Here is an 11,570-nt window from a genome sequence, read left to right on the forward strand (position 1 = left end):
TTAATATAGGTTTTTCACCACATATACACTAATTAGGTGAGTTAATGGGTTTGTCGTAGTTTTATGATGAAATCAGGTTGAAACGAGCTGAAGCTGAATTTTGAGGAGGATTCCAGAGAGAAAACCAGACTGGGTATTTCCTATTTCCCGGAAAACCTGGTCGGGTGTTTTGCAGAAACTGTGCGGGCTCCAGAAGAAAAACCCGACCGGGTGTTTCCCAATTTTCCGGAAAACCCGGTCGGGTGTTTTGAAGAAGAAGTCGAGCTTCAGGGAGAAAACCCGGTCGGGTGTTTCGTCACTTACAGATCACCCGACCGGGTGTTTTGAATAATTGCTCACTTAATCCTGATTTTCACTCCAAGTATAAAAGGGTTCTCACTCATTTTCGAATCCTAACTTCCCCCACTGCAAAATTGAGAGAGAGATCGAGAGATTCAAGAGGATTGAAGGCAAGAAGGCTTCCATCTTCAAGAGATTGAAGAAGAAGATTCTCCCCAACATCAAGTCCACCTTAGGTAGTTCTATTCTCCATACCTACTATGTTTTCCTTTGTTTTTCTCGTATTTACTTTTGTTTTAGCTTCCACTGTGAGTCGCTAAGACTTTATTAGGGATATTGGTGAAGTTTGTATGGAATCCATGGGTTAAACCTTGATTTTTGCTTATCTATCTCTTTTGTGATGGTTTTGTTGATTATTGGGCTTTTTCATTATCTAATTGCTTAGCTAACAATTAGATATGTCTTGTTCTAATTATTGTCATTGAGAAATGCTTGATTAGATTGTTAAATAATCAACAACTCCGTGCGTTTTATGTTATCGAGAGATGCATAGCTAGAGAGGGGGCTTGGGTCCGTAGGTCTTAGGAGTCGGTCTTGAAGTGTAGGGAGGAGACTCCGACATTAGAGATGCACCCGAGAGGGGATCTAACCAATTAATCCGACTTTCCTAGCCACACATGAGACCCAATAGATGAGCATGATCCCTAGGTGAACACCCGTGGTCCATACCAACGGATCCATATCCCTACCTTCCCAATTTGTGTGAAAACTACCTTTTATTTGCTTTACTTTCCTAATTTGATCTTATTTGCTTACTTGATCTTTGTTCTTAGCTCGTAGTTTAAGAAAAACCAAAAACCCGTTTTATTAGTCTAGATAGTGTTCAAAGTTGGATCGTAGTACTCAAGCCGCCATTTAGTCTTCGAGGATCGATAATTTCAACTTGCCACATGCTACATACCCCATACACTTGTGGGTGACATATTGATTGCAAATTTAGCATGAGTCAGTAACATATACTGGTAATATTCGTTATGCAATATATATCAGTAATATTTTAAAGTGGATATGTAACAGATACTAGTAATATTGGTTATGTGTGATTTTCGCCATCAAGATTATCGAAAATATACTTCAGGACATCTTTCAATTTATTTCAACACAATAATGAATTTAATTCTACCCAAAATAATTGAATGATATTTATTTTTTCGTTCGTCTGATAGTAGTTATCTCATTTACATTGGATTTCATATTCCACTAACTCTCATAATAATATTTTATTAAAATTAATACTATATATAAAAGTATGATTCAAATTCCACTAAATATTTCCATCCATTTTTTATACAGTTCCTTAAACCCCAAGCAGAATTAAAAGAGTAAAGATAATTAAAATAACGAATCATGGATGGATAAAATACTTAGTAGTACATATGAAAAAATATATTATGCAAAATATGAAAATTCTAGAAAATAAATTAAATTTTTATCTTGCAATAGTTGTAAAAGAGAGATATATTACTAATGAATACAACTTCAACTTATTCACCTGAACACATCAAAATTAGTAAACTCGCAAAACTTGAAACTATCACTTTATAAAAATAAACTTCCATTATATAATTGGGAGTACTATTTATTAGTACGTGTTTACTTTTTTTGGAATTGGGTCATCTTCGTCCCCAAAACCATGACGACCATTTATTTTTCTCCATTTGCGTCTGCAGATTTACAATGCCGAGCCCTTTTACCATTTAATTTTTAGGAATTTTGTCTTCAATAGCGTTAATTTAGGAAGGCTAAAGATTGTATTTTAAAAATTTAAAAATATTTAACAATTGACAAAAAGAAAAAAAAATTGAACGCATGAGCTTAAGCCCCTCTTCAACTCTACCTATGTCCGCCAATGAACATTACTGAGAAACATGTACGATATCTTTGAATCTGATTTGTGTGTTAAATTATTGAATTTATATATTAGATTCTAGGCCCACACATTGACACAATATCACACTTCCAAACGTCTCCAACCATTTATACTAATCTCAAACTCGTTTTAATGTAAATGTCACATCTAATAGTGATTTTACTCCGGTCATTTAGGGTTTACTCCGGTCATTTACATTAAACTCAAACTTAAAATAATATTCTCTAACCACTATCTATTTTTACTCACAAATTTTGAAAAATTAATTTGGATTTATTTTAGTGCATGCACAAATATATGTACTACTACTATTTTACTCAAAACTGAAAACTAAATTGGTTTTAGAGTATCATTAGAACTAATTATCTGCTCTAGTTTAGGTTTTAAAGCATCGAAAATGGTCTAACTTTCATCTTTCTCATCCAATAACTGAAATTAGACCTCGATCAAGTTATTATATCTATACATACATATATACCAAAATCTGAATCATTATTAGAATAACAAAATACTCCATTCGCCCGCCCACGAATAGCTGTCCCATTTTTCCATTTTAGTCCATCTACGAATAGGAGTCCCGGTTTATTTTAACTATAAATAGTAATGGGGTCTTACATTCCACCAATTCATTTCACTCACATACTCCATCAGTCCTACAAGAATATGCGCTCTTTCCTTTTTAGTCCATTCCACAAGAATATGCACTTTTTAATTTTAGACACTCTTTTCTCTTTATTGAGGTGAGACCAATGCTCCACTAAAAATATTTTAATTTCTTTTTCCTTCTACATCTCTCTTAATTTATCAATTGTGCGTGATAAACACGGATTTTGCATGTTTTTAAGGCCTAGATTTGACTTGTTTTAAATTTCAATCATGTAAATTATGTTTTAAAATTGCATATGTTATACATTTTGGTATTTTGATGTGTTTGTTGAGAAATGACATAAAATGATAGAAAATGTGCAAAAATGTCAAGGTGCAACAGTTATAGTTCAAGCCTATTCGGTCAGCAATTTTGATGTGCAATCAGTGCCTACTATATACCATTCTCTTCTTTTTCGAAAGTGCTTCGTGTGCGTACCTTGAACATTTGAATCGGAGTTATGTGGAGAAAGTTATGTCATCCTACGAACGTCGTGCAGTGCAGTAAAGAACTTATGGAAATTAGGCAGGAATTCAATGAAGGAAAGAAATTGTTGTCTTGTGAAGCCAAATCTCTCCTATTTTTTGAAGGACACGAAAATACCATATTTTCTATTACTTGGGGGACACTTTTTACCATGTCTAAACCTTTTTCAAGCATACTTCATAACCTAATTCATAATATTCATCTAAGAGCCTCCAATTCTTTTGCCTCTTTATACTTCTTCCATCTCATATTCCACACACAATTCATCCATCTTCCATCGTAACGGATATATCTGCAGATCCAGGCAAGAGAAGACTAAGGACTGCATAATTCAACCTTGGGTTTTGTTTTGTTTAATTTCATGTTTAGTACATTAATTGTTGTTTTTCCTACTTGTCTATGAGTAGGAAACGTCTTTTGTGGAAATTTTGGTAAACATGCTATGTTATGAGTTATTTATTCAATTGATTTTTCTCGTTAGCTCTTGTAGTTATTTCAATTTCTCTTGTGCTTATATGTTTGTTTGATTGACCATCTTATAAATACATGTAGATTCTACTACAATAATCGAGAGATGAGTAGTTTAATTTGAAAGAGGAGAAATTGACGTCTTTATTGCCAATAAAATTGAGAGATTGAGCCTTTGAATGAAGCAAATTATCTTGTGAGCTTGTAGGAGTTGTTACACTAATGCAACTTCGGTTTTAGGTAGCAATCTACAAATTGTGTACTTCGAGAGAAGATGTGATTTTACATCTGTGATAGCTTAATAACTCTCTAGAGATTGTAATTCAAGGAAGTTGAATGGATATTAGCTCGTGATTGTAGACCATAAAATTCTACATTCTTTAGTCTGCTTTGTATTATTTATTTTTATGCTTTCTATATTTGTTTATATATTTCTGTCTAGTTTATAAACCAAACCGAAAATTTCGTGTCTCTAAATAGTATATGACGTTTAGTACATAAATCAAACCGAAAATCCCGTGTCTCTAAATGGTATATGACGCTTAGTATATAATAGTCAGTTGCAATCTTATTTCTTGTATTCGATATCTCAGTACTGGCCTTTAGCTATACTAGATCTACCTTGTATATATGCAAGTATTTTTAGTGTTAACAAATAGTGTATCAGTGGATTAAAACTAGTGTCCAACTAAAAGTCCATATTCTTGTGAGACGGTTTTCCACTTACTTTTTTAACGGTTCTTAAAATTTGTATCATCAAGAAATGAGACTCGTAATAACGATGGAGTAGCTGGGAAATGCTTCCATATCATAAATGCGATAAAGAAGCATTAAATGTTTGAATGCATAATAAATTTCTACATGCATGACACATGAATATTCATTCGTGCAAATAGGTTTAATTGAATCGAGTCAAACATTACATACTCCATATTTTATCAACTGGAATTTCATTTGTTTATTTATATCGAGTGAGTTAAATTTACACATTTAAATCTTGCATAAGGCAAATCCATTCACATTGATTGCATTAATTTATGCGAGTCATAAATATTATTTTTAATTATAAGGCTTCACAAATATAAATTTAAATTGGATATACATCCTTTCATTGTTAAATTAATTTTACTACATTTATTTTTACATCTGTTTATGAATGATAAAGTATTGTCTTACTAGTATGAGACATTTTTTTAGCACAAAAATTAATAAATACTCCATATTTGATGAGCTAAGTGGGGTGAAAATAAAGTTAAAGGAAAAGTAAAATAAAAGAAAGAGAGAGAAAGAGAAAGAGAAATAATAGAGAGAATAATTATATTGTACTTTGATAAAAATTGAAATGAATCAATTGTAATAGGACGACCCAAAAGAAATATATATGATCTGACATTACTAGGGCGACGGGAGTATGAAACTACATACATTACATTATTTACATCACAAGCCATATATTTAGTGAGATCTCTCGTGAGTTATTTGATATCATCTGTTGCATTAGTACATGATCATTTATAAGTAAAGATCATATGCTACATCACCAGGTGGTCTAATTCATATTTTCATATTTTATCAATTACCTTAATTAATGAGGTACGAAACAACATGCAACTTGAGCTTGATTCAAATTTTCTTTTAAATTGAGTTTTATAAACCAATTGAAATTCTAGTATATAGTATTAATAGGTGGATTGATTTCACAACCTCCGAATCTAAAATCATGTTAATATGATCTCAAGATTCTAGTTTATATATTCAGAAAAATCTATGAGGAAATATGTCTGTCTTTTCTACGCAGACAAATCACATGACGCCTAAAATTAATTTAGCACAAGTGGGATATAATTATTAATATCCAAAAGGTGCCAATTGCAACAAAATTATTATACTCCATATAGATTAAAAAAAATCTGTGAGTATATATATGCATATTATGATGATAACGAAAATAATTGCAAAAGGGAATGGGGCCTCTTTCTCGAAATTCCGTTGATGCATTGAACCTTTTCATTTTGTGGTAATATGACTCAACGACATCTTGGACTACAACATGTAAAATTGTACATCTCTAATGATAGACTAGAAAATTTCATATTTCTCTATCTTTTGGACTGGTTTTTGGTTGATCTTTGACCAAGAATGATGCATACATTTTTACATACACGATCATCGATTGACCCATTAAACTTCTTCGCTTCTCTAGTCACATGGTCTTCAATATGTCCCTACTCGAACATTGACTATTTTTGTAAGTTGGGTTATTTTAAGTTACATTTGCAATTATTGACTGTTACTTTTGAAAGATGACTGGATTCGTTGATATTAAAAATAGAACAAATAAGTGCTGTTGCAAGAAAAGGACAAGTTCTTCATATGGAAAGTGTAAGGTCAAAAACTGGAAATTTATGGAGACAAAGTGAAATGCATGTGCGGAAAGGATGACAAGAATGTACTCGCACTGATCTTCTATGGTGTGTGTATACATCCCATCCCACCATCATTTTATTTTATTATTATTAGTAGTATTTGTTTAGTTTGCCAGCTACAAATCTATATAAATATTCATATATGCTAGATGGTAACTCCATCAACTAGCCCACTGCCCACATCAATTAAGCCTTCATCATTATACTAATATTTCATTATTGGTAGCTCTCAAATCTCAAAAAAAGAAAAAATTAGGTTTAAAATAATTGTGTCAAGTTCAAACCATTTTGCAAATTAATCACTGCATGTGAGCGGAATCTTAGAAAGAAAACAAACTATACATGTCATTAATCTTGTTAATAAATAAAATTATAGTGGTGATTATTAATAAATCATAGTACTAATTGGTAGTAATTTGGTAGATCTAGTAGCTTTTGATCCAGTTTTGAGTGTGTGAGTAAAAGAAAGAAAGGAAGAAAAGTGTAAATATGGGAAGAGCCGCAACACCCACGTTCTGTCCTCCTCATCATCAGTACTCACTCCATGTCCTCCATCCCAATCCTCTCTACTCTTCTTCTTCTTCTGGTGGATCACAATCATGAAAGTCCCTCTTCAACTCCTCTATCTCTTCATTCTCGCCGCCTCCGCATATGGCTTCGGCTCCATGGGCCCCATCTCTGCCTCCTTCGGAGATTACCCTCTCTTCTGCGCCATTGACGCCAGCGGCAAGCAGGCCGTCATTTGCTGGGACGCCAACAACAGCTCCTCATCCGCCTCCAGCTCCTCTCGCTTCTCCACCGCTCTGCCCCCCATGGCCGCCCTCTCCGGCGGCGATGGCTTTCTCTGCGGCATCATGGCGGACAATTCACAGCCACTATGCTGGGGATTCAACAAAACCTCCGATCTCGTTCCGGATGCCTTGAAACTCAATGCCTATTCCCACATTGCTTCCGGCAAGGATCACGTCTGCGCCATCCGGGGATCCTACTTCTCTGAGAACGTCTCCGGCAACGTGGATTGCTGGGATATTGTCAGAGTCTCCAACACCTCGCTTATCTCAAAACAGAGCATCCGTTTCTACGATCAGAACGCTAGCTCCCTCGTCTTCACTCGGCTTGTCTCCGGAGATGGCTTCAGCTGCGGCGTTGTTTTAGACGGAGGCATCGCCTGCTGGGGCCCTAACTCCTCTTCTCTCGCCGTCTCCGCTGAATCGGACAATTTTGTCGCGCTGGCTTCCAATGTGGACTCAATCTGCGGCGTCTCTCAGAGGTCCGGCGAGATTAAATGCTGGGGCAATACAGGCATTACTCCTCCATCCGGAATAAGACTAGTGGCGCTGGCGGCGGGGGCGCAGCATTTCTGCGGCATCAGGGAGGATAATCACGGGATCGAGTGCTGGGGGAGTTTCAACGCCTCCTTGATCCCCAAAGGCGCCGGATTCCTCTCCATCGCTTCTTCGGAGTGGCTCAACTGCGGAATCAGAGAGGGCGATCTGGTTCTGGATTGCTGGTTCGCTAATGTCTCCTCTCAAGTCAACTTCGATCCGCCGTTGCAGCTCTGCAGCCCGGGATTGTGCAGAGCCGGCGGCTGCGGCGAGGGGATGTTCGGCTTCAACGCCAGCCTTCTCAACGAGCCTGATTTGACGAGCTTGTGCGTCCGGAAGGATCTCAGCATTTGCTCCCCGTGTGGCTTCAACTGCACACAGGGCTTCTTCCCTTCGAGCCTCTGCAGTTCCAACGCGGATAGAGTCTGCACGCCGTGCTCTCTCTGCCAGAACAGCACCTGCGAGGATGTCTGCAAGCTCAAGTCATCACCTCAGTCGCAGTCGCAATCACACGGGGAACAGCTCCGTCAGCTGCTCCTCATCATCGGCTCCTCTGCTTCGGGATTCCTGCTCATCCTGATCGCCTGGTGCCTTCTCCCCCGTGTCGCGAGGGACGAGCAAGGGAAGAAGACGAGGCAGTGCCTTTCCTGCTTCGGGAAGCCTGATCTCGAAGCAGATGGAAGCGTGGATCAGCACGCTCCAGCTACAGTCGCCCCGTGCCCCGGGGTGGCTCAGGTTTTCCGCCTCTCTGAGCTGAAAGACGCAACCAACGGTTTCAAGGAGTTCAACGAGCTCGGAAGGGGAAGCTATGGCTTTGTCTACAAAGCAGTTCTCACAGATGGAAGACATTTAGCTGTGAAGAGAGCCAATGCGGCTACCATAATCCACAGCAATAGCAGAGACTTCGAGACTGAGCTCGAGATCCTCTGCAATCTCAGGCATGCCAACATAGTAAACTTGCTGGGCTATTGCGCGGAGATGGGAGAGCGACTTCTGGTCTACGAGTTCATGCCACACGGGACCCTCCACGACCACCTCCATGGCGGCCTCTCGACTTTGAACTGGACCCTCAGGCTCAAGATTGCAATGCAGGCAGCCAAAGGGCTCGAATACCTGCATAAGGAAGCCGTGCCTCCTATAGTCCATCGCGACATTAGGACCTCGAAGATCCTCTTGGATGCTGATTGGGGAGCCCGGATATCAGACTTCGGACTCCTCACACCCAAGGAAGTGGATTCGGAAGCAGAGATGAAAAAGGATGTTTATAGCTTCGGAGTTGTGCTTCTTGAGATACTGAGTGGGAGAAAAGCGTACGACGAGGAGTGTTCCCCTCCGGGCATAGTAGATTGGGCACTGCCTCAGATCAAACAGGGGAGAGCTGCTGCCATAATTGATCGCTACGTGGCTCTACCGAGAAACGTGGAGCCTCTGCTGAAACTTGCAGACATAGCAGAGCTTGCTTTGAGAGAAGATCCTAATCAGAGGGCGTCCATGTCGGATTTGGCTCTTTTACTCGACCAGTTAGGCAAGGAAGGATTGGTTTTGTAGTTTCGGATTCTGTTTTCTATCATTTTTTGGGTGTAATTCTTTTTTCTTCCTAAAAATGCTTTTGTGTAATAATAATCCTGCAATTGTACATTTTTTGTTGTAAATCTCATTCCTTACCAAGCTCAATCCAGATTATCTTCAGGTTTACAGAAATGAATTCCTACACATTCAGTTATTACTAATATCTCAAATTTGGTAATGAACAATTCTGTTTCTTTGGAACGTTAGAGATGTAACTTAGGGATTCTAATTAAAAAAAAAATTGAACTGTAATTTGTACTAAACCAGAGTAATACAAGCGAAGAGAAGACAAAAGTGATACACATCTCTTTCTGTACAAAAATGTACTGTATTTGCAACTGAATTCCTATTTTTCGATGACTTGTGTTATCGCGCTTGGAAACTGCTGTTACTGCTGGATGCCGGGGAAGAAGTAAAGTTTGATGAAACACGTCGTCGTATTTTAACTTCCATCAAATCAGAAACAAGGCCAGGCTGGGAAATGTCAACATCTTCTGTACTCATCTCACCCTTGAGCATTTTCAAGGCCGCAGACATAGCAGGACGGAGCCGGGCAATCTCCTGCACACACAGCAGCCCGACTCTCAAAAATCGAAGGGCTTCTTCTTCGGGGAAGTCTCCATTGAGCTGAGAATCCACCAACATCAAAAGGCTTTTGGCATTGTACAGTTCCCATGCCTGCCATGTCACTATCAAAAATATGGTCTCATAAATTTTTATCACACAAATATATTTATGCATATTACCTTGTCAACGAGGAACTGTTCTCCGTGTTGAACGTGGTACTCAACGACTTGGCGGCCGCTGACTATCTCTAGCAGCAGCACTCCGAAGCTGTAGACATCCGATTTGCGGGTGAGGTGGCCACTGTAGGCATATTCCGGAGACAGATAGCCTCTGAAAGTAAAAATGGGTTACAAGTTACAAACAGAATGAATAGTCTTCATTTGCCATTTTGGTCGGTCTCATAAAATTAGTCCACTTTTAATATTTTACTCTCTCTTTTTATCTCTGACATACTTTACCAATTTTGCATATGCTTACAGTGTTCCAGCAACGCGGGTGCTGATGTAGGAAACATTGTCCGTGAAGAGTTTGGCGAGGCCAAAGTCGGCCAGCTTGGGAGTGAAGTCGGCATCAAGAAGAATGTTGCTGGCCTTGATGTCGCGGTGGATGATGTGAGGATTGACTTGTTCATGGAGGTACCAAAGCCCCCTCGCGACGCCTAAAGCCACCCCCTTCCGCAGCTCCCAACTGAACCTCTCCCTCTTTTGCTCCGCCCCTGTTACAAAACCTCGTCAACAACAACAACAAAATCATTTACAAATGCACCAACATAAAGTTTTTGTATCTCAAATTAATACCTAGAAATGTTTGCGCGAGGCTGTTGTTTTCCATGTAATCGTAGACCAGAAGTCTTTGTGCTCCATCTACGCAGCAACCTTTGAGAGTCACGAGGTTGTCATGCTTGATGTCGGATAATGCTGCGATCTCAGATATGAACTCCCTCTCACCGCGCATCGATTCAACCTCCACAGATACAACTTTCACAGCTATGAATCTGTCACCAATCAGCCTCCCCTGTAATATTATTGATAGTTGACCAACAAAAATGTTTTTCAATAAAAAAAAAAAAAAAAGTGTCACCAAACAAAAAAAAAATAACAAGAAGAAAGTGGAGATTGGTGAAACCTTGTAAACAGTACCAAATCCACCCTCTCCGATCTTGTTCTTGAATCCTTGAGTCGCGACTCTGAGTTCGTCGTAGGAGAATACACGAAAATTTGGATGCGGAACGTTTGTCACACCTGATCGAAACATCCCACAAAAGATCATGTAATCATAATCATAATCATAATCATAATGAAGAAGCTGAAAAAAACAATTGTGAATATGATCATACGCACCTACTTCTTCTTCTTTAACATAGTCATTATCAGTTTCTTCAGTAAACTTAGGCGTGGAGGGATTGAAACATCCCAAAAAGGAAGGTGTAAATTTCATGTTTGAGTCAATAATGTTTTGGTTTCTGTAGTTGGACAAGTTGGGAGGGAGGAAAAGGAATTCACTCATAAGCGTGTTAGGCACCAAGTTTGATCACTATAAAAAGGATATATATAAATAATAGGAGTAATACTTAAAGGCAGCGCCCGTTGAAAGTTTAATACTAGTATATTAATAATGTCGATCTTTAATGTGAAAAGGACTGCTGCTAATTGATATTTTTAATAAACTGTAGTAATAGTAGAAAGCACACATTTAATCCATGGGTTGGTAATTCTTTCAAAGGAGCAGACATTCTACATGAAATTTTGGACCTGGTTAATATGCTAACACGCTAAAAAAAAATTCTAAAAATTCTAACAAAAAATTCCGACTTAACTTTGATAAATAAAAATAAATCACATATGCAGACATCATGCATGATTTTGAGGGTTATA

The 11,570-nt window shown here is 38.3% G+C and overlaps 2 protein-coding genes across 2 annotated transcripts; one reads left to right on the forward strand and one right to left on the reverse strand.

Moving 5' to 3' along the window:
- Positions 1 to 6,547: 6,547 nt before the first annotated feature.
- On the forward strand, positions 6,548 to 9,261 carry CCR1 (CRINKLY4 related 1). Its single transcript, XM_048107677.2, has one exon. It carries the CDS (start codon positions 6,835 to 6,837, stop codon positions 9,106 to 9,108), a length of 2,274 nt encoding a protein of 757 aa, XP_047963634.1. The 5' UTR covers positions 6,548 to 6,834; the 3' UTR covers positions 9,109 to 9,261.
- Positions 9,262 to 9,358: 97 nt separating this feature from the next.
- On the reverse strand, positions 9,359 to 11,228 carry LOC125208121 (putative serine/threonine-protein kinase). Its single transcript, XM_048107678.2, has 6 exons — positions 11,037 to 11,228; positions 10,822 to 10,937; positions 10,494 to 10,710; positions 10,174 to 10,411; positions 9,876 to 10,026; positions 9,359 to 9,807 (listed from the first exon to the last, which is right to left on the reverse strand). The coding sequence occupies exons 1-6, from the start codon at positions 11,200 to 11,202 to the stop codon at positions 9,496 to 9,498; spliced, it is 1,200 nt and encodes a 399-aa protein (XP_047963635.1). The 5' UTR covers positions 11,203 to 11,228; the 3' UTR covers positions 9,359 to 9,495.
- Positions 11,229 to 11,570: the final 342 nt, after the last annotated feature.

This window comes from Salvia hispanica, chromosome 6 (assembly GCF_029641045.1).
Source record: "Salvia hispanica isolate PSC_SH4W2 chromosome 6, Shi_PSC_v1, whole genome shotgun sequence".
Taxonomy (NCBI): Eukaryota; Viridiplantae; Streptophyta; class Magnoliopsida; order Lamiales; family Lamiaceae; genus Salvia; species Salvia hispanica.

Coding starts and splice junctions, on each gene's coding strand:
- LOC125208121 (XM_048107678.2), bottom strand. CDS start 11,202: ATGAGTGAATTCCTTTTCCTCCCTCCCAACTTGTCCAACTACAGAAAC. Junction 10,938..11,036: donor TGTTAAAGAAGAAGAAGTAG/GTGCGTATGATC, acceptor TGTTTCGATCAG/GTGTGACAAACGTTCCGCAT. Junction 9,808..9,875: donor AACAGTTCCTCGTTGACAAG/GTAATATGCATA, acceptor GTGACATGGCAG/GCATGGGAACTGTACAATGC.
- CCR1 (XM_048107677.2), top strand. CDS start 6,835: ATGAAAGTCCCTCTTCAACTCCTCTATCTCTTCATTCTCGCCGCCTCC.